The 25440-nt window shown below is 39.7% G+C and overlaps 1 protein-coding gene across 1 annotated transcript; it reads left to right on the plus strand.

Annotated features, from left to right (window-relative positions):
• The first annotated feature begins 4737 nt into the window (after window positions 1-4737).
• Window positions 4738-7890, plus strand: LOC108434431 (piggyBac transposable element-derived protein 3-like). The gene is made up of 2 exons (XM_017709541.2): window positions 4738-5221; window positions 5678-7890. Exon 2 carries the CDS (start codon window positions 6242-6244, stop codon window positions 7268-7270), a length of 1029 nt encoding a protein of 342 aa, XP_017565030.1. The 5' UTR covers window positions 4738-5221; window positions 5678-6241; the 3' UTR covers window positions 7271-7890.
• Window positions 7891-25440: the final 17550 nt, after the last annotated feature.

Genomic DNA, 25440 nt, shown 5'->3' on the forward strand with positions numbered 1-25440 from the left:
GTGGCTACTTACATTTAAACATGCCAACACGCCCAGGCTACAGTTATCTCTCAAAACCCCCACTGAAAGAGAGAGGAGGTGTGGTTCATCTGTCTGGTTGTGGTTCATCATTCTGGTTTAATGGTCAAAGAACCTTCCCTATTCAATACTACACCTTTGAATATATTGCTTTGAAGGTTGTTTCCTCCTCACCTTTACTGTTCCTGTTAGTTTATCACCCTCCCAAATCTGCTGCAAGTTTGTTGTCTAAACTTAATGAACTCCTCACAATCATCTCATCTCTTTGCTCTGCCATAATTGTGCTTGGTGACTTCAATATCCATGTTGATACTCAATGCTCTTTCACATCTGAGTTTATTTCAGTTTTAGAGTGTTTTAACTTGATGCAGCATGATGATTTTTCAACTCACACTCTTGATTTACTCTGTTCTACTGGTTTGAATGATCTCTCTGTCTCTGGTTCAGTTTCTGGTATCTCTGACCATAAGCTCATTGAATGTAGTTATCATATTTCTACTCCTCCCCCCTGTGAAAAAATCTGTTGTCTGTCGTGATATTAGGTCTGTCAATGTCAAGCTGTTTGCTGCTTCTCTTCTTCTGCTTCTCTCTGCCTGTTCATCTGTAATCAACACCCCTATTGCTACAGTGATAAATTCATGTCTTTTTTTTCTGGTTCTGTTCCTACTGCCCTTAAAAATGCTGCAGTCATTCGATACTTAAGAAACCTGAATTGTACCCGACTTCTCTTTCTAATTATAGACCCATCTCACACCTTCCATTTTTAGCTAAAATAATGGAAAGAGTGGTTCTCAGTGATAATGCCCTCTATGAGCCATTTCGGTCTGGTTTCCGTACTCCCCACAGCACTGAGACAGCTCTTCTGTGAGTCATTTAATGATCTTCTCCAGTCAGCTGATAGTGGTTTTCTAAATATTCTCCTTCTCCTCGACCTCGACCAGTAACATTTGATACTGTTAATCATGATCTCATCTTTTCTCTATTGGCATACACAGCCTTACAGTGGGTCTGGTCATATTTTACAGACAGACACCAGTTTATTACACTAGGCCCACAGAAGTCCTCTTTCTCTCCTGTCACATGTGGTGTCCTGCATGGCTCAGTTCTTGGACCCCTACTTTTCTTAATTTACATTTCACCCCTTGGGCAGATCATTCATAGCCATGGCCTAAACTTCCATTATTATGCTGATGATCTTGTAAGACTGAAAATGGAAAAAGTCAGTTGTGGTGTAAAAAAAAAAACAAAAGCAGTTTTGCCAGTTTATTGGATGAAACTGCTGGACAAAACAGTTTTTATGATGATGAAGGAAATATGAAAAATAGAAATCAAGACAGAAAAATAATGATAAATACGAAAAGTTTAACAAAAGTGAAATAAAATGGAAAAAAAAAATAGGCTTGAGAGCCTTTAGGGTACCCATCACCCCAGTAAACCTGAGTGTGGACTTTTTCTCCCATCTCCCAAGACAGTGAGTTCCCGCTTATCTCTCCAAGTCTCAACTCTCTGTGCTCCCACCAGAACTAACTTCTTAATGTTTTACCAAAAGAATTTATAACAACTCTGCGTACCTGAAGTGACCTTCACCCAATCAGCATTACCCAGAGAGACAAGCACTCATTGTCAGGGCCTACAGAGATGAACAACCCAACTGCACACTCAGAAAACATGCATTGTAATACACATAAGGACATTGTAAAACCTGATTTTTATACTACCTAAAGCTAAAGTGTAATCAATTAAGGTGAAAGGTGTGATGTGCAGACTTAATGGAGCCTAAAGTTGTACGTGACATCTTCCCGTTCCCTTGATAGAAACAGCCTTGAACATCGTACAGATAGCCTCCAGGCATCAAAATATCTAACTAATAACCCCCACCAGATAGACCCTCATCGTCAATAAGCGTTGAAATGTCATCAATTGAAGTGATAGTTGCCCCTCTAATCTATGCGTGGGTAGGTTTTCACGTAGGTATGTGTATGTGTGTGAGGGTGCGTGTCTGCATGTGTGTGTGAGGGTGTGTGTGGGTGTAGAGCCTGACTCTGATAGCTTCCCTCAAGACCACCTTGACCATCACACAGATAAGCTCTAGGCACAAAAGAACATCTACACACTGGTACATTTCTGTAATGATTATATTTCTATATATTCTTTCTTTAATTCCATTAAAAAAAATATAGTTTGGTGGTCAAGATCCCCCAGATTGCTCACAATATTCAGTTATATCTCAGTACACACACCTCAGATTCCCCTCCCAGTACACTAATTGATTGTATTTCTGATTTAAAGCTCTGGATGCACAATAACTTTCTCATGCTAAACACTGACAAAACTGAAGTCTTACTGGTTGGCCGTAAACATTTACTATCAAAGTCATCCAATTTTTCAGTATTGATGGCCTGCTCGTTAAGCTTGCACCTGTTAGAAATCTTGGTGTTTTACTTGACCCATCACAATTTCGATCTGCATATCAAGTTCCTCACTAAGACTGCATTCTTTCATTTATGTAACTGTAAAGAGGGGGAGCAAGGAGGCAGATGCATATGTGGAGATAAGCGACTTTTATTAAGGGCAAATCCAAAATCAGGGTCTAGACGGTCCATGGTCAGAGAGGCAACACGAAGATAAGGTGGGATGGACATAATGAAAATAAATGGGTCAAACAAACAGGGCCAGATCAAACAACCTAACACAGCAAACTTCAAACATGGAACATATTAAACAGCACATTCAAACATCAAACAAAGATCAGTAAGACAAACAGGGAAAAAACGGCTTAAATACATGAAGGTAAATGAGGGACAGGTGGAAACAGGTGGAGACAATCAGGGGTGGAGTCACAAAACAAGAGGGCAGGAGTGAAAACCAAAACAGAAGCACATGGACAGGACTGGAAAGTAAACAACAGGAGAACATGGACAGGACTGGGAGGGGACAATCACAACAGATCCCACCACCTAGGCGCATGGCTCCAAAGCGCGCCAAACAAAAACAAAACAGAACAAAACCAGACAGACACCAAGGACAGAACTAAAGGGACAGGAGCCAGGACACAAGGAGCGGAGGACAGAACAGGCACAGGAACAGAAACAACGGGAGCAGGAACAGAAGGCACAGAAACAGAAACTGGAACAGAGACCAAAGGCACAGAAACGGGCACAAAAGCCAGAACAACAGGCACAGAAGCAGGGGGCAGGAATGGGAGCAGAAGCCAAAGGTACAGACTCCGAGATAGGAGAGGGAACAACAGGAACTAAGGGCACAGGCACAGAAGTGGGAACAGAAGACACAGCACCAGATACAGGAATAGACGAAACACAAAAGACTGAGGACGAAACACAGAGGGAGGATGAGGAGGCACAACACAAAATGACGCAGAACGAGAGGCGACTGGAGGCACAACAGGACGAGGGAAACAAGAACGTACCACAGACCACACAAACGAAAGGGGAACAGGAACAAAGACGGACACAGGCCCTGAAACTGACACACAGACAGAAACCGGGACAGAAACAAAAGGAGAGACAGGAACGGAGACCACAACAGGAACAGGCACATACACAACAGAAGGGAACAAAACCACACCAGGAACAGAGGAGGGCAAAAACGAAGGGACAGAAAAACAGGGGACACAGAAGCAGACACAGGAGAAACAGGAGGCCCACAGGAAGCAGACGACACTCGAGGAACAGGAGACCCACGGGGAACACCAGACACAGGAGAAACAGGAGCCCTATTAAAAGCCACAGACACAAGCAAGGGTGGGACGGGCGGGAACAAAGGGACTGTGATGTCCACAGAGGCAGGCGAGCCTGCAGCGATGTCTGCGGCGACTGGCGGCGGGTCCGGAGGTGCGGAAATGCTGCAGCGTGCCATGGGACCAGGCTTGCCGCAGGGTGCGGCCATGGGATTAGGAACTCAGGCTGGGGACAGCTGCTCCAACCTGGAGGAACACACCGATACAGGACCCTCTCGGCTGCTCCCAAGGCTCACTTAAGCTATGGGAAGCTCGCAGTGGCGCTTGAGGGTTATCTGCAGGTTCCTTCCATCTAGCCTCATCTTACGCTGCAGGTCGCTCCCCCCTGCAGCGTGCTCAAAACGGGCAGACCCAAGGTGCTAACCTGAGCTCTTGTCATCCAAACCGAAGACAGGATGGTCCTTTACCTTTCTACGGGACCGATGAGACGCTTGTGTACCCTCAGCACCAGGGGTTTTGCTGTCACTGGCTTGGCGGCGTTGGTAACTTGGGCTGCGAGTTACAACGGAACAGCCACATCCCAGTGTGTTGCTTACCCATTGCGTCCTCTGTTAGCTGGTCTTTCTGTAACGAGGGGGAGCAAGGAGGCAGAAGCATATGTGGAGATAAGCGACTTTTATTAAAGACAAATCCAAAATCAGGGTCTAGACGGTCCATGGTCAGAGAGCCAACATGAAGATAAGGTGGGACGGACATAATGAAAATAAACGGGTCAAACAAACAACAGGGCCAGAAGATCAAACAACCTAACACATCAAACTTCAAACATGAAACATATCAAACAGCACATACAAACAATCAAACATCAAACAAAGACCAGCAAGACAAACGGGAAAACAGGGCTTAAATACATGAAGGTAAATGAGGGACAGGTAGAAACATAGGTGGAGACAATCAGGGGTGGAGTCACGAAACAAGAGGGCAGGACTGAAAACCAAAACAAAAGCACATGGACAGGACTGGGAAGTAAACACAACAGGAGAACATGGACAGGTCTGGGAGGAGCCAATCATGACCATAACATTGCTCATCTCTGACCGTTTCTGACCGATAAAGATGCCAGAATTTTGGTTTGTGTCTTCATTATGTTCCGTACTGACTACTGTAATTCCCTCTTTGTTGGTCACCCTGTAAAAACTATCCAAAAACTACAGTACATTCAGGACTCAGCAGCTAGACTTCTCACCCATATTAACCCTGGAGAACCCACGGGGTCAAATTTGGTTCGTGGTTAATTGCTGCCATCCAAAATGAACAAAAATAAATAAAAAAAAATATATAACCTCAAAAGCCCAGAGTGCCACTTCCAACCCCTGCATAGTGACACCTATGTAGTGAATATTGAACTCAGCTGAGTTACAGTGTCAGTGACAAGATGGCTGCCCACATGCTGTTTTGTTGAGCTGCAAACCCAGGAAACTAATTTGGCTTCTCAGCAAATCAGAGGTTGGTAAAAATGTTGTATTTTTGTTAATCTGTTTAGTAATAGCTTGTAGAATGCATAGAAGTATGTTTTATATTCTTTTAGGAGAAATTAGTGACTAATTAGCTAGTTCAAAAAACAATGGGTCAAAAATGACCCTCTGGGTGTATTGATCCTTTGTAGATAGAAAATTGTGACAGTCTTGTATTTGGCTAAAGCCTTGAAATAAATGTATTTTTTATATGTTTTAGTAAGTTACCTTGCTAGTACAGGGGCAGAGACTAAGAAAGTAAATACCTCTTTATTTTTAGGGAGTATGGCCACTCCCTTTTCAAGACAGGGAAAGCAAAAGTTCACTGTAAAACAAGTATTGGAGCAACTTGAAGCTGATGTTAGTGACTTTGGCCCTGAATTTGATAGCGATTCTGATGAGTTGTTTCAACCGCATGAAAGAGATGGTGCTGAATCTTCTTCCCAAGACAGTGACCTGTCCAATGACTCATCCAGTGATGAAGATGTGCTGTTTGCCAAGACTGCTAGCCCACAGATGGAGCCAAATCCAGCCACCAAAACTTACAAGTGGCGGAAGAAAGACTTTGAGTTGCCTGACATAAACTTTCAAGGTGAACAGGTTAAGTCATACCAGGATGCCGCGACAGACACGCCACTGGTTTACTTTCGACGCTTTGTTACCCTTGATATGTTGGAAAATATTGTGGAGCATACAAATCAATTCAGTGTTCAAAAGCATGGAAAATGTGTAGACACTTCAGTGAAGGAGCTAGAACAAGTTCTAGGAATGTATCTCAGAATGGGATTAGTTCAAATGTCTGGAGTACATCAGTACTGGGAAAGTGAAGTACGTTATGGGCCTGTGGCAGACGTAATGAGTCTCAACCGATTCAACCTTCTACTCTCTGTCATCCACTTTGTAGACAATGAAACGGCCAGTGAAGAAGTAAAAAAGGATCGACTTTGGAAAGTGAGACCATTTTTGGATTCTTTTCGGAGACAATGTCTGACTATAACAGTCCATCGATGAGATGATGGTGCCGTACAAAGGGAAATTTGGTGGCATAAGGCAGTACATCAAAGGGAAACCACATCCGTGGGGATTCAAAGTGTGGGCACGCTGCGATGTCACTGGTCTCCTGCACGACTTTGACATATATCAGGGAAAAGGTGGTGGCAATGAACAAAAAAGGAAGTTGGGAGTTGGTGGAGACGTTGTGATGAAGCTATGTGAATCGCTTGCAGAGAAAGTACATTTCCTGATTTTAGCTGACAATTTCTTCACTTCGATGCCCCTCATTGAGAAATTATTGGCAAAGGGAATCTACTACACCGGAACTGTGCGAAAAAACCGCATGTCGAAGTGCAACCTGATAACAGACAAAGAACTGTCCAAGATAGGCCGTGGATCCTATGATTACCGAATCGAGTCCAACACCAACACTGTTTGTTTGAAATGGCAAGACACTAAAGCAGTCAGTTTGATGTCAACCTATGCTGGACCAGAGCCTATGGGAAAAGCTCGGCGCTGGGACAAGTCCAAAAAGCAGTACATCAACATTGATCAGCCGAACATCATCAAGGAGTATAACACTTCCATGGGAGTGGATGCACATCTTGCACGCTGTAAATTTTCCATCAGGACCCGTCGCTGGTACATGATACTCTTCTGGCATTTCTTGTCTGTTGCGGTAATCAACGCATGGCTTCTTTACCAGCATGACTGTGAGGCACAGGGAATCACTGGATCAAACATACTCAAACTTCGCAAGTTTCAGGGTTTGGTAGCTCAGGGCTTGGTTGAAGTTGGAACAGCAAGAAGGTGGGGTAGGCCACCAACTCCTGGCCCCTTCTCCCCGCCACCACCAAGATTTGTTCGAGTTTATCAGAGTGCAGATGTTCGTTTTGACCAAATCGCCCATTGGCCTGTCAAGGAGGAAAATCGCCGTCGATGTGCTGTGTGCAAGGACCTCAAAACTGAAATAAACTGTGAAAAATGCGCAGTTCCTCTCTGCATCAACAAAAAGAGAAATTGTTTCAAAGGCTACCGCAATGTCTAGTGCGAGTTCATCTCTCTAGCAGAACATATTTTTGGATAAGCAAAGACCCATTTTGTTAGTTTTTTCCAGTTGTGATTTTGGCCTTCTGTTCCCATTTCCATTGGCCAAAGTGTATTTGTACATTTGAAATTCAGTTCTAATGTGCAACAAATAAAGCAAAAAACATTGTTAAATGTATCCGTGAGGTAGACTGATTGTTTTCTTAAATTTAAAATAGTTTGCTTTGACAGTGTTTGTTATTGCAATTCATTGAAGTGATAGGCCTAAATCCCAATGGGTCAAATTTGACCCTGATCCTAAATTAGGGAATAAAGGGTTAAAACTGAAAAAGTGGATATTTTTGTGTTCAGGGAACTTAAAGCAGTCATTTAATGCATAGTTCATAATTTTCCAAAAAAGAAAAGGGTTCTTGGGTTCTCCAGGGTTAAGCGTTCAGGTCATATCACCCCCATTCTCTCTCAGCTACACGGGCTACTGGTCCCGTCCCGTAAAAAGCTTAAAATTTTACTACTCACTTTCAAAGCTTTATATAGCCTTACTCCCCCCTACCTCAGAGAATTGCTGACCTTTTACACTGCCTCTCGCTCTCTCAGGTCTTCTTGCAATAACTTACTTGCTGTCCCACGCACCAGACTTTCCACTTTGGGAGGGAGGTCCTTTAGTGCCATGGCCCCCAGACTCTGGAATTCTCTTCCTCAATCCCTCAGGGACTGCTCTTCTCTTTCCTCTTTAAAATCTGGCTTAAAGACTTTTCTCTTTAATACACATATTTCTTCCTCCTCCACTGCGTTTTTTTTCCCCCCATGCTATGTGAAGCGACCTTAGGTTTGTGAAAGGCGCTATATAAATGTAACTTATTATTATTATTATTATTATTATTATTATTATTATTATTATTATTATTATTATTATAATATTAAGAGATGGAAAGACAAAAGAGGATAACTGCCCCAAACACTACTAAGAGTTCAAAAGAAGGCTCCAAGCCCTGCTAAAGTGTTTGCTCCTTGTGTGTCGCATTTTCTGATTGTTTCTTTACTTTCACCCTTTTTCAACTAAACCTTTGTTTGAACATGCCGGTTGTGGTGTCTCCTTTGTTTGTCATACATTCCCGTGCCCTTTTTCTCCCTTTCTTGAAGGGCTTCAACCAAGGTTGAATGTACACCCCAGTGGCGCAGCGGTAATGTCATGGCCCGCCAACCCGTACAGCAGCGGTTTGCACCCAGTTACCCTATTTGTACTGCATTAGGCATGTGCTCCATTGTCCCCTTGTATCTCCTTACCCCTTTTGCGGGGTGTCAGTTCTGCACTTGGTCCACCTCCCCACCATCCTGTAACAGAGTTACCTGTGTGTTATTTCTGCCAACCTTCTCTTGTCTTTTCTCAATAGGTGGCAGAAGTGAGGGAGGGAGATCAGAATTAGGTATTAAATTAAATAACCATTATGGTTCTCAAAAATCTTTTTGAGAAAAGAGAAACTCAACTTCTGTCCCACACTAAGAACTGCCTATTTTTTTAACAATTGGCTGCAAAGAGATTTAATCATCCCAGACAGGGTTGTTTTAACAAAAGCTGAATAACTCTACGTTGTTGTCATCATTGTCATTGTCGTCCCATGATGTAAGATTTGTAAGCACCAACATTTAAAAAAGAAAAAATTTCCAGGACCAAGAAAAGCTACAAAACAACTGAATATTTACAGTAAAATAGCTTAAGTTTTACTTAGATTTGCTTAGGTATGTAAGTTAAAAAAAAAAACTCTACATAAATCAGTTTTACAGGGGTTATTAAAATTAAGAAAAGAATCTTTTTTCTTAAGCAAGAATTTTATAGCAGACAGAAAATGAGATCATTTTTGGACTCTTTTTTGTTTTGTTTTGTTTTACAGATCTCGCTGCTGTCGGAAGAAAACCTTGTATCTCCATTTTGACTTTTTTTGACATTTTTTCAGATTTTAATATAATTTGAAAATGCTTTTTGGTCTTTACATTGTTTGTAAATGTCATGATGAATGGACCAAAAGAAATGGCCCAAAATTGCTCAGAAAGATGTCTTTTAATGTTCCATTAAAAGTAAAGTAGGTTTTTTCCTTCTCCTATAAAGTTACCATTTTGGAGATTCGAGGTCTTCTTCCAACAACAGCTATATATATACATATATATATATATATATATATATATATATATATATATATATATATATATATATATATATATATATATATATATATATATAATCACACACACACACAACGTTTTGAGAAATACATTTTACACAAAACTACATTGAAAATGTACTTTTGTGTGATAATGACAAGGTTTTTTTTTCTGAATTCATCTTAATCAATTAAGTTTAATAATTAAACTTTGAATGTTATTAATAAAAAAGTATTCATATTAAAAAGATTTAACATTAATATGTTATTTCTGTTTTGTTTGAAGTTTACTTGTGTTTCTATTTAATGACTTTTTTAATGTTATTTGGTGTAAATGTAGTTTACTAACAAAAAATTGTCAATTTCCTAAGTTTAAATGATGAACAAAAAAGCCACTCAAGAACTAATACAGTAAAGGGAGACAAGTAGTCAGACATTTTTTTTCTTTAATATACTTTCATTGTCGCCAGTCCATCACAGGGCAGACAGTCACTCACACACTCACACCTAGGGGCAATTTAGCATGTCCAGTTGGCCTGACTGCATGTCTTTGGACTGTGGGAGGAAACCGGAGAACCCGGAGGAAACCCACGCAGACACGGGGAGAACATGCACACAGAGAGGACTTTTCAATTAAATGATGGGTTTAAATGATTTGCATGTCATTGTATTTTGCTTTTTTTTTGTTCCCAGGTTGGAAAATGAGTTATGGGGATGCGGCATGGTACATGTACTCACCAGGGTGTTAATTACCTCCTCGTTATTTAGGATTGCTGCTACTAGATGTTGTGCTGACTCATAGCACTGCCTGCATCCGCACGGAATATATTCTTGTAGATACCTTTGAGTCTGGGAATGGGTGTGGGAAGTGTTTCCAAATATTAGAAATCAATCCTTCCATTGTGCAAAAGATCATCTACAGGCATAGAAAATTTAAAATCTCTGCTGGCATGGGCAGGCCAAGCTGTCCCAGCAAATAATCAAGCAAGCAAGCAAAGTTTATTTATATAGTGCTTTTTAAAACAGGTGTTGTCACAAAGCAGCTTTACAGAACAATCAGTATGACAGAAAGAAAAAGAAAAGAGAAAATCTGGGTCCAAGGCCCCATGAGCAAGCCAGTGGTGAAAGTGGCAAAAATTCCCTAAGGGCAAGAGAAAGAAACCTTGAGAGGAACCAAGACTCAGAAGTGGAACCCATCCTCCTCTGGTCGACACCGGATAGCATTGTTAGTATAAAGTATTATAGAACAAAGCGGGAAAACAGGTGAGCAGTGGTTAATTTGATTAGTTCATGAATATGCAGTTGCAGCAGCAGCATCTGAGGGTGAGGATTGCAGTGTTGTACAGCAAGAAGCACAATAGTGGTCATCCAGTCCAGAAGATCTGATGAACAGTGGGCACCGGATCAAGGCAGAAGAGGCAGCAGCATCAGATGCACAGGATGGGTATCTGATTCAACTTGGCAAAGAAGGAAAGAAAAACACACGGTACTGTAATGAGTGACTGATTACAATATAACAGAGCAGCACAGACTCTGGCAGATCTAGATATGACAGGGAAGACTAATTACCAAAGGCTTGACTATACAAGTAGGTTTTTAGCTTAGACTTAAAAACTGAGGCTGTATCTGAGTCCCGAACATTAACAGGAAGATTATTCCAAAGCTGGGGGGCTTTGTATGAGAAGGCTCTCCCCCTTAATGTAGTTTTATTAATTCTAGGTACCAGTGGTAAGCCAGCACCTTGTGGTCTAAGTAGGTGTGATGGTTCATTGTGGGAGAGAAGTTTACTCAAGTACTATCGGGCAAATCCATTTAGAGCTTTATAAGTGAGTAATAGAATTTTATAATCAATGCGAAATTTAACTGGTAACCAGTGTAAGGTTAATAAAACTAGGCTGATATGGTAAAACTTTCTGGTTCTTGTGAGGACTCTGGCTGCAGCGTTCTGGACTGGCTGAAGCAGGGCATTACAGTAATCTAACCATGAAGTGATAAATGCATGAACTAACTGTTCTGCATCCTGTAGAGATAATACTTTTCTTAATTTAGCAATATTGAGGAGATGCAGGAAAGCTGTTCTAGTAATATTAGTTACACAGTTGTGTTCAAAATAATAGCAGTCCAATATGACTTACCAGATTAATCATTGCTTTTGGTGTAAATTATATTACCACATGACAAACAATTTACCAGTTGGTGCAGGAGGTTCTTAGAAAAACAACAGACTCATCAATCATGATATGTATGCTCTTGAGTCTGTGTGTTTGAATGATTAAGTAAAAGGGGTGTGTGCAAAATATTAGCAGTGTGGAGTTCAATTAGTGAGGTCAATCATTCTGTGAAGAAACAGCTGTGGTCTAAGGGCCGCAGACAGTTCGTGAGATGACCCCCAAACTCTGAATTCAAGTCACAGTACACTCTGAAGACAGTGAAGCATGGTGGTGCAAGCATCATGATATGGGCATTTTTCTCTTACAATGGTGCCGGGCCTATTTACCGCATACCAGGGATAATGGACCAGTTTGCATATGTCAAAATACTTGAAGAGGTCATGTTGCCTGTTGTCATGTTGAAGAAGAAATGTCCTTGTTCAGGTGTTTCAACAAGATAACGACCCTATCACACCAGTAAATGAGCTAAATCTTGGTTCCAGTCCAACAAAATTGATGTTATGGAGTGCCCCGGATCCCGGACCTTAATCCGATAGAACACTTGTGGGGTGACATCAAAAATGCCATTTTTGAGGCAAAACCAAGAAATGCAAATGAATTGTGGGATGTAGTCAAAGCATCCTGGGCTGGAATATCAGTTGACAGAAGTTGGTTGACTCTATGCAACATAGATGTGAAGCAGTTCTAAAAAAACTGTGGTTGTACAACTAAATATTAGGTTAGTGATTCACAGGAATGCTAAATCCTAAAAAAAAAAAAAAAGTACATATTTTGAGTTTGTAAAGACAAATGCAGTCACTGCTATTTTTTTTAACAACCCAATGTTCCATCCATCCATCCATCCATTTTCTAAGCCGCTTCTCCGTCAGGGTCGCGGGGGGATGCTGGAGCCTATCCCAGCAGTCTTCGGGCGGAAGGCAGGATACACCCTGGACAGGTCGCCAGTCCATCGCAGGGCACAACCCAATGTTCATTTTTTGTTATTTTCTGTAAAGTAGTTAAAAATTATATACTTTTCTCTTCATGTTTTGATTTAGAAAACAGTGTGCAATGTTCCCAATGCATGGACATAAAAACTATTATAAAGATTTTGTGCTTAACTCATGTTTTTGAACACTACTGTATGTGCATCGAAGGGCAGATCAGGGTCTGTCGGGACACCCAGATTTTTTACAGATGAGCTTGATGCAACTGAGAAATTAAGTGTTGAGTTTGACAGTTTGTTTCTAGCTGCTTTGGAACAAAAAGCAGGACCTCCATTTTATCTGAGTTAAGTACCAGAAGTTACTCGACTCAAACCAGGAAAGAGCTATTCCTGTTACCTGTACAAGGTTTTCTAGTCTATCTAGTAAGATAGCGTGGTCTAGTAAGGACATTTCTTTTGTCAGGGAATAATAAAAGATCATTTACAATTTTTACTAGTGCTGTTTCTGTACTGTGATGTGGCCTAAACCCAGATTGAAATTGTTCATGTATGTGATTCCTACACAAATAGGAGCTTAATTGTTTTGCTACTGCTTTTTCTAAGATCTTAGATATAAAAGGGAGATTCGAGATAGGTCTGTAATTTGATATTTCACAGGGATCGAGGTTAGCTTTCTTAATCAGTGGTCTAATTACTGTTAGTTTAAGAGTTTTTGGGGTATTCGAGGCTAAGTATGGGGTTTATTATTAACCGAATAGGCTTGGTTATTTCTGGCAAAATTTCCTTGAGTAAACCTGTAGGAATCGAATCTAACACACAAGTAGAAGATTTTGTGGAAGAAACCATTTTAACTAGTTCATTTTTTTGAAGTATGATAAACGATTCCAGCCTATCTGCAGTGATTATAATATTCTCAAGATTTAGACTGGCATTATAAGGCAGCAGATTTGTGGAGTTCTGAATAGTTCTGTGTGCTCTGAATATTCTGCCTAATTTTTTTCAATTTTATCACTAAAGAAATTCATAAAATCATTATTTGCTTATTTCAGCAAGACAATGCCAAGCCACATTCTGCACGTGTTACAACAGCGTGGCTTCGTAGTAAAAGAGTGCGGGTACTAGACTGGCCTGCCTGCAATCCAGACCTGTCTCCCATTGACAATGTGTGGCGCATTATGAAGCACAAAATACGACAACGGAGACCCCGGACTGTTGAGCAACTGAAGTTGTACATCAAGCAAGAATGGGAAAGAATTCCACCTACAAAGCTTCAACAATTAGTGTCCTCAGCTCCCAAACGCTTATTGAGTGTTGTTAAAAGGAAAGGTGATGTAACACAGTGGTAAACATGCCCCTGTCCCAACTTCTTTGGAATGTGTTGCAGGCATCAAATTCAAAACGAGTGAATATTTGCAAAGAACAATAAAGCTTATCCGTTTGAACATTAAATATCTTGTCTTTGTAGTGTATTCAATTGAATATAGGTTAAAAAGGCTTTGCAAATCCATATTTTTACAATATCGTGTTTTGTTTTTATTTATGTTTTACACAACGTCCCAACTTCATTGGAATTGGGGTTGTACTCTAGTTTGATGGAGACCTTTGAATTCAAGGTATAGTTTCATAGTTCATAGTTATGTTCTGTCAGCATTAGTTTGTGTGAGAAGAAAGCGACTGGGCGTGACTTGGGAGGCTCTCCAGACCTTTGCAATAACACTGCTCCCATTCCAGTCTCTGATGCATCTACTTCTACTACGAATGGATCAGAAAGATCAGGTTACTTAAACACTGGTGCAGACATAAAGGCATCCTTGACAGAGCAGATGGCTCTCTCAGCCTGCAGCGACCAACTCAATTTGCGAAGGAAACCTATTTAAGAGGGTTGTAGGGTTGCAGCTATGCTGCTGAAGTTGCAAATAAAATGTCTGTAAAAGTTAGCAAACCCCAGGAATTCAGTCAATCGATCAATCAACCTTTATTTAATCTCAGAGTACACTGAGGGAGACCCTCATTTACAATGTAGCTGAGCCAATCTGATCAAGGATTGAAAAGTAAATAGCAAAAATATAACAAATGCTAAAAATAATAATAATCATAGTAGTAAATAAAGTAATACACCATTAAATTGAAACAATATAGTAACTTAATAAATAAGATAAAATAAGGACAAATAAAAAATATACAATTAAAAAATAAATAAAAAATATAAGATGTAAAACAATAGCTTGGGAACATTAAAACAGTAAGAACAGAATAATAAAAATGAAACAATAAATAAAACCACCAAAAATTAGTAAAACAGTTGCAGGCTGATTGGAGGTGGTTAGAGACTTTAAGCTTAAAATGTTCATGTGACAGCAGTGAACGAGTTTCTTCTAATAAATTCCAGCTTACTGGTGCACTGTAGCCCTGCGATGGACTGGTGACCTGTCCAGGGTGTATCCTGCCTTTCGCCCGAAGACTGCTGGGATAGGCTCCAGCACCCCCCCAAGGAGCAAACCTTGAGGGACCCCCTTAGTTACAGAGAAGCTTAGTTAACATAGTTAAGGTAGAAGCTCTGATTTACTTTGTCCCAGGGCCACACACTGTGGTCTACTGGACAGATTTCTAATTTCTAAACCAGTTGGTGGTTTTATTGATGGCACTGAAAAGATTGTCTAAGATGAGATGCAGCAGAGATTATGCTGTGACTTTCTCTAAACCAGATTAGTAGTTAGACAAGACTATTTATTGTAATTTAGTGTCTTAAATACGTGTTTTTGCTTGTCTGGTCTGTTCAGCAAGTTATATGACATACATGCATGCACAGACAAATTCCTTGTATGTGTCCACTTTATTTCACCAAGTATGTTGCACAAATCCACTTGCTAATGGCACCCCCTATTGGAGAATTTTGCTAATCATCCTTCGATAAGTATATTACTAAACTTTACTTAAATATGAAGCATGAAGTAATAGACCTGTTGTTCTGTGAATATTTTATGGGATCTGTAATATGTGAGTAGATTTATCCATTATTACAGCTGCAGTAAATATAAAAGTACATTTAAGTCTGAATGATAATTCATAGATGGTTAGTAGATCAGAATCGTTATCACATTATTGGCCAAGTACAACGGTTTATATACACTGCTCAAAAAAATAAAGGGAACACTCAAATAACACATCCTAGATCTGAATGAATGAAATATTCTTATTGAATACTTTGTTCTGTACAAAGTTGAATGTGCTGACAACAAAATCACACAAAAAACTCAATGGAAATCAAATTTATTAACCAATGGATGCCTGGATTTGGAGTCACACACAAAATTAAAGTGGAAACACACACTACAGGCTGATCCAACTTTGATGTAATGTCCTTAAAACAAGTCAAATGAGGCTCTGTATTGTGTGTGGCCTCCATGTGCCTGTATGACCTCCCTACAATGCCTGGGCATGCTCCTGATGAGGTGGCGGATGGTCTCCTGGGGGATCTCCTCCCAGACCTGGACTAAAGCATCCACCAACTCCTGGACAGTCTGCAGTGCAACATGGTGTTGGTGGATGGAGCGAGACATGATGTCCCAGATGTGTTCAACCGGATTCAGGTCTGGCTGCACTAAGCTGCATTTATTTTATTGTACTGCACTCTGTATTGTAGTTTATTGTATTGTATTGTTATTGTATTGCATTGAATGGCACAGAGTTCTGCGTTCAACTCAGTCTTTTTCTCTTGATGTCTGCAGTGACATTTTGTTTCTAGCAGTATCTGAGCTCAGGACTGTCTTTTTCTCTAAGCTATTGGTAACCAGCAAAGATACTTTCTCTAGATTGACAAAGCACTTCTTGTAAATCGCTCTGGATAAGAGTGTCTGCTAAATGCTGTAAATGGAAATGGAATGGGCGGGCCAGTCCATAGCTTCAATGCCTTCATCTTGCAGGAACTACTGACACACTCCAGCCACATGAGGTCTAGCATTGTCCTGCATTAGGAGGAATCCAGGGCCAACCGCACCAGCATATGGTCTCACAAGGGGTCTGAGGATCTCATGCTACCTCTGGCGAGCACATGGAGGGCTGTGCGAGAAATTCCACCCCACACCATTACTGACCCACTGCCAAACCGGTCATGCTGAAGGATGTTGGAGGCAGCAGATCGCTCTCCACGGCGTCTCCAGACTCTGTCATGTCTGTCACATGTGCTCAGTGTGAAACTGCTTTCATTCAAGAGCACAGGGTGCCAGTGGTGAATTTGCCAATCCTGGTGTTCTCTGGCAAATGCCAAGCGTCCTGCATGGTGTTGGGCTGCGAGCACAACCCCCATCTGTGGACGTCGAGCCCTCATACCATCCTCATGGAGTCGGTTTCTAACCGTTTGTGCAGACACATGCACATTTGTGGCCTGCTGGAGGTCATTTTGCAGGGCTCTGGCAGTGCTCTTCCTGTTCCTCCTTGCACAATGGCGGAGGTAGCGGTCCTGCTGCTGGGTTGTTGCCCTCCTACGGCCTCCTCCACGTCTCCTGGTGTACTGGCCTGTCTCCTGGTAGTGCCTCCAGCCTCTGGACACTACGCTGACAGACACAGCAAACCTTCTTGCCACAGTTCGCATTGGTGTGCCATCCTGGATGAGCTGCACTACCTGAGCCACTTGTGTGGGTTGTAGAGTCCGTCTCATGCTACCACGAGTGTGAAAGCACCACCAACATTCAAAAGTGACCAAAACATCAACCAGAAAGCAGAAAGGTACTGAGAAGTGGTCTGTGGTCCCCACCTGCAGAACCACTCCTTTATTGAGTGTGTCTTGCTATTTGCCAATAATTTCCACCTGTTGTCTATTCCATTTGCACAACAGCTGTGAAATTGATTGTCAATCAGTGTTGCTTCCTAAGTTTGATTTCCTTGGAGTTATATTGTGTTGTTTGTGTTCCCTTTATTTTTTTGAGCAGTGTAAATGTATAAATGATCAATACAGAATACAAATGTTAAACAAAAATTGGTTGTACTTTATTTTGAACAATGTGAACGTAATTTGCATGTTACTCCTTGGAAATCCTATTACTCTTTGCTTTAACTCTACAAAACTCTTTATTTATTTAGAGGAAAAAAATAGCCACTTACAGTAAACATCATTTAAATCTTTATATCTTTTGATCATTTAAAAGATATAAAGCTGACATATTACTAATTTGGTTGGATGCAAGCCCTTTTAAACCCATTCATTTGCTATTTGGAGGTGAAAACAACTGCAACTACATGACCGAAAGTGTGACATTCAAAATCTTTTTTTCAAATCTATTTAGGTCCAAAAGTGCCTGACCGGAGCCTGCACCAAATTATTGAATGTCAGTCAAGATGGAGCAAATTGCATCAAAGAAGTGTACATTGTAGTGGTTGTACTGGGATGTCAGGGGGTAACTGTGTGGCAACTGCAAATGGTTTACACAGGTCAGGTAGAAGGGCCTCCTTTTTTTTGGTTTGTTTGTTTTTGGATTTTTACCCAATTTTCTCCCTGCTACTTAGATCTCCCCCAATCACATGATTGGTAGGAAGGAGGGTGAAGGCTAACACAGGCTTCCTCCGAGACCTGTGAAACCAGCCACTGCTTCTTTTCAAACTGCCGCTGAACGTGCTTTGAGGATAGTGCCATCGCGTTGAGTGATGGGGAGAAGGGGAGGCATCCTACCCACACAGAGAGAGCAAGGGCAATTGCGCTCTCTCGGACTCCCGGCTACGGATGGCTGTAGCATCACCAGGGATCGAACTCATGATCTCCAGATGATAGGGCCAACGCTTAGACTGTAGCGCCACTTGGGAGCCTAGAAGGGCCCCTTCAAAAGCAATTTGAGTACTTGCAGCTGGCAAATATGTTATGGCTGTGTAACAGAGCTCTCGTCTGTTCCATGCGGTGAGCTAGTGTAATGGACAAAAACACAAGACAACCTCAAAGTTTTAAAGACTCTTATTGTTGCCCACATGGCTGCCGTGACAAACACCAGTCGGACCTTTTTGAGATTCTGCAAAACAAATAAAAACAATTGTGATTATCTTGCACTGTTCAGGGTGGCCAACTGATGGTGTAGATAATGACCAATTTATCTATGACTCTATTTATTTGAAATAACTGTTTGTTTTGAAATGAGTTTGACTTTCCTGCTTGTTCCAGCATGGCAGCAGCCTGTTGCAGGTCAAAGGATCTGAGCCTAGGGGGTTCGTGGGTTATGTAGTCTTGGGGTTGTACTACAAGTGGAGTGTTCCATCTCCCATGCTTGAGCAGCGGGAGGGGGACCAGCTTTCATGGTTCCAAATGGTAGTGTTGCAGTATGAATGTTTCAATATTAAATGTTTTATATTTATATTAAAATATGGATTAAATAATAAAATAGTTTAACTAAAGTAAAATGTATAAATATAATTTGAATTTGTACATTTTAAAACTTACCTGTGGCTGGTTGAATCCAATAGGTTAAGGGGTTTTAAAATGGAGAACTTGGGATGTTTTGTTAGTCAGGGTGAAGCTGGCTTGGCGTGCAGATCTGTTTGTAAGGCCATGGTTGAAGGCATTTTTTGATATGAGTTTGTATCAAGTTGATCAGTTTATTTTGTTTTCCCTTTATTTTCATTTTTCTTTTTCTAATTAATTATTTTTGGGATTTTGGAACACTGTGCACTTTTTACTGTGGACTTAAACCTTCCTGCATCGGAACTTCCAGTTTTCCAGTTTTTTTAAACCTCCACTCAGCTATCCTGTAACAGGCTGTAAAAAGCTGTAATAATAGTAATAATGCTTATTATGATTATAGACATTTCAATATGAAGTAACACAATATAAACACGTATTATTAAAATAGTAATTTTTTTGATGACAGATGCATTTTATCATAGTTCTGCTGTTTCATAAAAGTAATGTCATTTTTTACTTTAAAATACCAGACCTGCCAGTTCTTTTTTTTCTTTATTCTTTAAGTGCATAGATGGCAGTGAACTAAAAACAAATCCCATGTGAATCTTGTAAGTCGCTTTGGATAAAAGCATCAGCTAAATGTAATGTAATGTAATGAATCTTCTTCATTAAAGTCTGCTCTTGTAATTTTTTCTTTTTAAGCTCTGTTCTCATACATTTTGTTAAGTTCCTGTCTCTAAGTCAAATGAATTTGTCAATCAGCATCAGAGATAACTTTTTAAGAACTCATAATATGTAAATAGAAAATTACCAGTATATGTGTGTGGGTAGGTGGGCGGGCGGTAAACAAATAAATCTCATCCAAAAATAAATGCTGAATTACTTAGGTCGTTGGACCCCTGAGCTTAGGCCCATGCATTAAATTACCTATAATTTCAACAACTCTAACAGTAGCTTGCTGGTTCACAAATGCATGAATCAGTTTGTCAGTGCTCAAAGACATCAAGATTCAAATACATCCTGTATCTCGCAACATTTTGGAAATGCTCCGAAAAGCTTTACAAATAGAGAGAGGAATTAAGTATTCTTAATTAAGTCTAAATATTTTAGATCATACAACTAATTTAAATCTAAAATAAATACAACTTGAGTAAACACAAAATGTACTTTTTAAGTGATTATGAATTTTATTGAAGACAAAGATTTATTTAAAATCTATAGTACCCATGTGAAAAAGTAACCGCCCACTCAATCTAATAATGGTTTTGTCACCCCTGGCAGTAACAACTGCAATCAATCATTTACAATAACTTGCGATGAGTCTTTTACATTGCAGTGGCGGAATTTTGGCCTATTCTTCTTACAGAATTGTTTTTCATTTGATAGCGGACATAAAAACATTGGAGGTTTTCGAACATGAACTGCCCCTTTAAATTCATGCCACGGCATCTCAATGGAATTCAATTCAGGACTTTCACTTGGCTAATCCAAATTCTTAATTTTGTTTCTTTTGAGCCATTCAGAAGTGGACTTACTAGTGTGCTTCAGATTATTGTCCTGCTGCAAAAACCAGCTGAGCTTGAGCTTTAGATCACAAACTGAGAGGAAGACATTCTCCTTCATGGTCCCAATTATGACGTCCAGGTCATGCAGATGCAAAGCAGCCCCAGACCATCACACTACCACCACCATGTTTGTATGATGTTCTTATAATGGAATGTGGTGTTGGCTTTATGTCAGATATAATGGGATGTCTTCCAAAAAGTCCCAACTTTGACTCACTAGTCCACAGAACATTATCCCAAAAGCCTTGTTTTTTTGGCAAATGCAAGATGAGCCTTTGTGTTCTTTAAGGTCAAAAGTGGTTTGCACCTTCCAGCTTTCCCATAACTACCATTGTTGCCAGGTGTCTTTCTTATTGTAGAACCACATACATTAACCTTAACTGAGGCAAGTGAGGCCTGCAGTTCCTTAGATGTTTGTCTGGGTTCTTTTGTGACTTTGAGTGTTCAATGCATTCTTGGTGCAATTTTAGTAGGCTGGCCACTCCTGGTAAGGTTCACCACTGTTCCAAATTTTCTCCATTTCTGGACAATGGCTCTCACTGTGGTTTCCTGGAGTCCCAGAACCTTAGCAATGGCTTTGTAACCCTTTCCAGACTGGTAGATTTCAATGACTTTGTTTGTCATCTTGTGGCATCTTGTGCTGCTTTTTGGGACCTTCACATTTCCAGACATTCCAGATCTTTTTAAGTCATGTTTAGATTCAAGAGGTCTGGCAGTAATCATACCTGGTTCTAGCTAATGAAACTGAACCCAGTTCAAATTTGTGTGTTTGCTTAATATGTGTTTGCTGTTTGTTTTATTGGCATAACTGTAATAGTTTAATTTCTTGTAAAATATTATACATTATAAAACTTTGTACATTATAAAATAAATATAATGTTCTAAAAAACTGGATGATTTAGTATATAAGGTAATTGCTTTTTAGGCCAGGTAAGGCTGAACAGCATTTTTTTTCAATAAAATCTAAAATTTAAAAACAGCATTTTGTGTTTACTTGGCTTACCCTTGCGTCATATTAAAAGCAGTTTGATGATATGAAACATTGTTCCAAAAACACAAAAATAGAAGGAAATGGAAAGGGGCAAAGACTTTTTCACAGCTCTAAGTTCTATTTTAAATCGAGCCTTCTTAAAAAATTACAGCCAATTACAGTGATGTTGATAATTCCAGCCCTTTAGAATCACTTAAGAATCACTTTGTATGAAGGAGTGTAGTGATTCCTTGGTTGAAGACTCTAAGTGCAAAACACATTAAACCAAAAGCACAACAGCAAATCAAAACTGATAGGTACAGGTTTTAGAGCTAAATTACACAAGCATAATGGGTATATAGAGCTTCTACTTTGTACTTTCTACTTTCAAGATCAGATTTTAATTATACTTACAATTAGCTTTAAATTACGCTTACTTAAACAAAACCATTTTTGTTGCAGCATGGACTGGTGCTAATGTTGCTATGTGAAGCCATGTCTGGTTTTTGATTATGTTTAGATTCCAATGCAAGTATTTACCTTTATTCACGTTGTAATTTCCCTTAAGTTTTCATCTACACTATATTGCCAAAAGTCTCAACTGCCTTAAAACTCATATGAATTTGAGTGGCATCTCATACTTAATTCATAGGGTTTAATATGATGTTTGCAGCTATATCAGCTTCAATTCTTCTGGGAAGGCTTTCCACAAAGTTTATGAGTGTGTTTATGGGAATTTCTGACCATTCTTCCAGAAGCTTATTTATGAGCTCAGACACTGATGTTGGATGAGAAGGCCTGGCTCACAGTCTCCACACTAATTAATCCTAAAGGTGATCTATCTGGTTGAGGTCAGTACTCTGTGCAGGCCAGTCAAGTTCTTCCACACCAAACTTGCTCATCCATGTCTTTATGGACCTTGCTTTGTGCACTGGTGTGCAGTCACGTTGGAACAGGAAGAGGCCATTTCCAAACTGTTCCCACAAAGTCAGGAGCATGAAAGTTTCCAAACTCTCTTGGTCTGCTGAAGCATTAAGAGATACTTTCACTGGAACTAAGAGGCTGAGCCCAACTCCTGAAAACAATCCCACACCATAACCCCACCTCCACCAAACTTTACACTTGGCACAATGCAGTCAGACAACTACTGTTGTCCTGGGAACTGCTATACTCAGACTTGTCCATCGGATTGCACCTGGTAGGTCTTCTTGTGAGGGCCATCAGGCAGGTGCAACTGATCCAGAATGCAGCAGCATAGCTTGCCTTCAATCTTCCCAATGTCACTCATTGAAAAAAATTCTGTTGCACTTATGATGTTCTTAATTCTGTATTTTTTTATCTTTCTTCCTAGGTATCAGCACTTGTTATTTATCTTTCTACCAGTGCTATTTTTGTTTTCTGAAAACATCTTGGGTCAGGGATGTCAAACTCAACCAGTAAAAGGGCCATATTAAAAAAATTACATCACATCTGTGAACCAGAGAAAAAAGTCATTTTTAATTAATGTGCTATATCCCAAATTGGCGAATGTTTATTCAAAATATGCAATATCGTCAATGGTAAAATACAGACACTTGTAGTAGACCTTGAAATATTATGAGGACACTTTATTAAAACAAAATTTAAATGTCTCCAGGTCCTCTGCCTTTTAAACCTGCTTGTTTGCTTAAACTAGACACCTAGCATCCTTACTTTGCTGCAAGTTCATTAAGACCAGGGCTCAATTTCTGAGCTGCTGAGCTGATGTTAAGTGTTTATACTGCAACTGAAATGCATTTTGATGATGGTGTGTGACTGGTGCGAAACTGCATAGAATTGTGTAGAATTGAGGTGTAACCGCTGTCCCCATACACTGTTGTTGTGGTGGGAGAAGGGGAACACATTACATTGCACTGAATGCTGGTAACTGTAGAGCAGCACTTTGTAAAACTAGCAAATATTAATAGAAAATGAAAATACTTGTGTGCCACTGTATGGTGGGCCTTGTGTTTGACACATGAGTCTTAGGTTAAGGATCGTTTGGACTGTGAGCTATTTGTACTAGCTAGGATAGATTCTGAGTGGACAACAAAGCACTTTTGTAAGAGTGTCTGCTCAAGGCTATAAATGCACATGTCTGTCCAAATTAACAATATACTTGAGACTTATTTTGCACTACTCAGCACTGTGCTTTGGAATGTATTTTGCAGGTATGTTGACACCTAGCACAAATTTATTGTAGGTTCTTATGCAGCCTAAAAAGAGCCCAGTAATAAGCTACAACTTGTAGCTTAACAGGTTGACATGGACTAGATTTCAACGTATTATTGATATTCATTCATTTTCGGTTAATATTTAAAATTATATTTAAATATATTTTTAAAATGCATTTTTACTATATTTTTTCAATAGTATGTAGTTTTAACAAAGGCTACACATATAACTAAATGCACATCAGCTGAATTTATGTTTTGCATTGTTCTTGGCATTAACATTTTATGTATATAGTAAAACAACACACACATAAAATGGATTTTAAATAAACAAGATTTCAAATCATCAAACTGCATTTTCTCAGTGTATACTACCAATACCTAAAACACATCATTTAGCCATGTTAAAGGTTCATTGGCCTATATTTATAATTAAGATACTGGAATACAAATTCTTTTTTAAAAAGTTTTCCAAACAGTAAAGTGCTTTATACAATATATTCTAAACTACATTTTAGTCTGTTATATATTTCAGCATTAATAGCAATGTATTTGAAATGTTTTTCAAATATATTATGTTCATGTTTTTTATTTAAAAACATTCAGGACATTCTGCCCCCATACGCGCACATACACACACACCACACACACAAACAGCAGGCCATGGCTACATGGCTGCAAGTATGTGGACATTCCAACTTGTAGATTTTGCTATTTCAACCACGACGGTTAAAATGCTGACAGGTTGGTGTCAGCTACAGCAGTTTAAAGCGCATTACAATTGAAGTGCAGTAGTGGAAATGTGTTCGGGGTTTAGTGGCTGCTGAGAGAACACTACCTATCTGTGATGAATGGAAAATTTGATGAAGCAATAATCAGGGGTTGTTTCTCATAGTTTGACTTTGGCCACTTAGTGCCAGTGAAGGGAAATTTTAATGCTACAACATACAATGTCATTCTAGAGAACTGTGCTTTCAACTTTGTGGCAACAGTTTGCCCATAAAGCTCCTTAAAGAAATGCTTTGGTATAAAAGACCTTGACTGGCCTGCACGGAGCTCTGATCGCAGCCCCGTTGGAAACGAGTCACCCAATATCAGTGGGCAAACTTACTAATGCTCTTATGGACTGAATGAAAGTAAATCTCTGCAGCTATGTTACAAAACTCTTATGAAAAACCTTTCCAGAAAGGTAGAGTCTTTTATAGCAGCAAAGGGGTGACCAACTCTTATAATAAAGGAACATTACCTGATAAAGGATGTTCAGGTGTCTACATACTCTTGGCAATTTAGTGTGTTTTACATGAGCGGTGGGGGGAGTAGAAGGATGGCAGAAAATCACCAGAAGCTTAAAATGAGAAGGCCAAAAAATAAGAGAATAAAAATAAGAGAAAGCATAAAATTAGAAAGATGATATTGGCTGAAAAGGTGTGAGCAAAAGTAGGACATGCATTAAGTAGGACATATTTCCAAGGGTGTACTAATTGGTTTCATGATGTTTTATGTCTGTCTTTTTGAACTCAGAAGAGGCTGATATATGATTTGCTGCAATAAATAATAATAAATAAATGTTCATTTTCAATTCCAACTTGCATACTTCTAATTTTGAAATACGAAATATAGCCATAAATAGTTTATATATTTGTGTGCATATTTTCACACCCAATGCATTTGCATCCAGTGAGCAGCTCTCTACATTTTGAAGGTCATCTACATAGCATGACTATACATAAGGATAAGCAGTCCACTTCACTGATGAAGAAAACAATGTAATGCAGTGTATGCATACGACACAATATGCATGAGGCTCAGC

The sequence above is a fragment of the Pygocentrus nattereri genome, chromosome 25 (assembly GCF_015220715.1).
Source record: "Pygocentrus nattereri isolate fPygNat1 chromosome 25, fPygNat1.pri, whole genome shotgun sequence".
NCBI classification, from domain to species: domain Eukaryota; kingdom Metazoa; phylum Chordata; class Actinopteri; order Characiformes; family Serrasalmidae; genus Pygocentrus; species Pygocentrus nattereri.

Bases quoted from the DNA above. Each gene is read 5' to 3' on its own strand.
- LOC108434431 (XM_017709541.2), top strand. From the start codon at position 6,242: ATGATGGTGCCGTACAAAGGGAAATTTGGTGGCATAAGGCAGTACATC.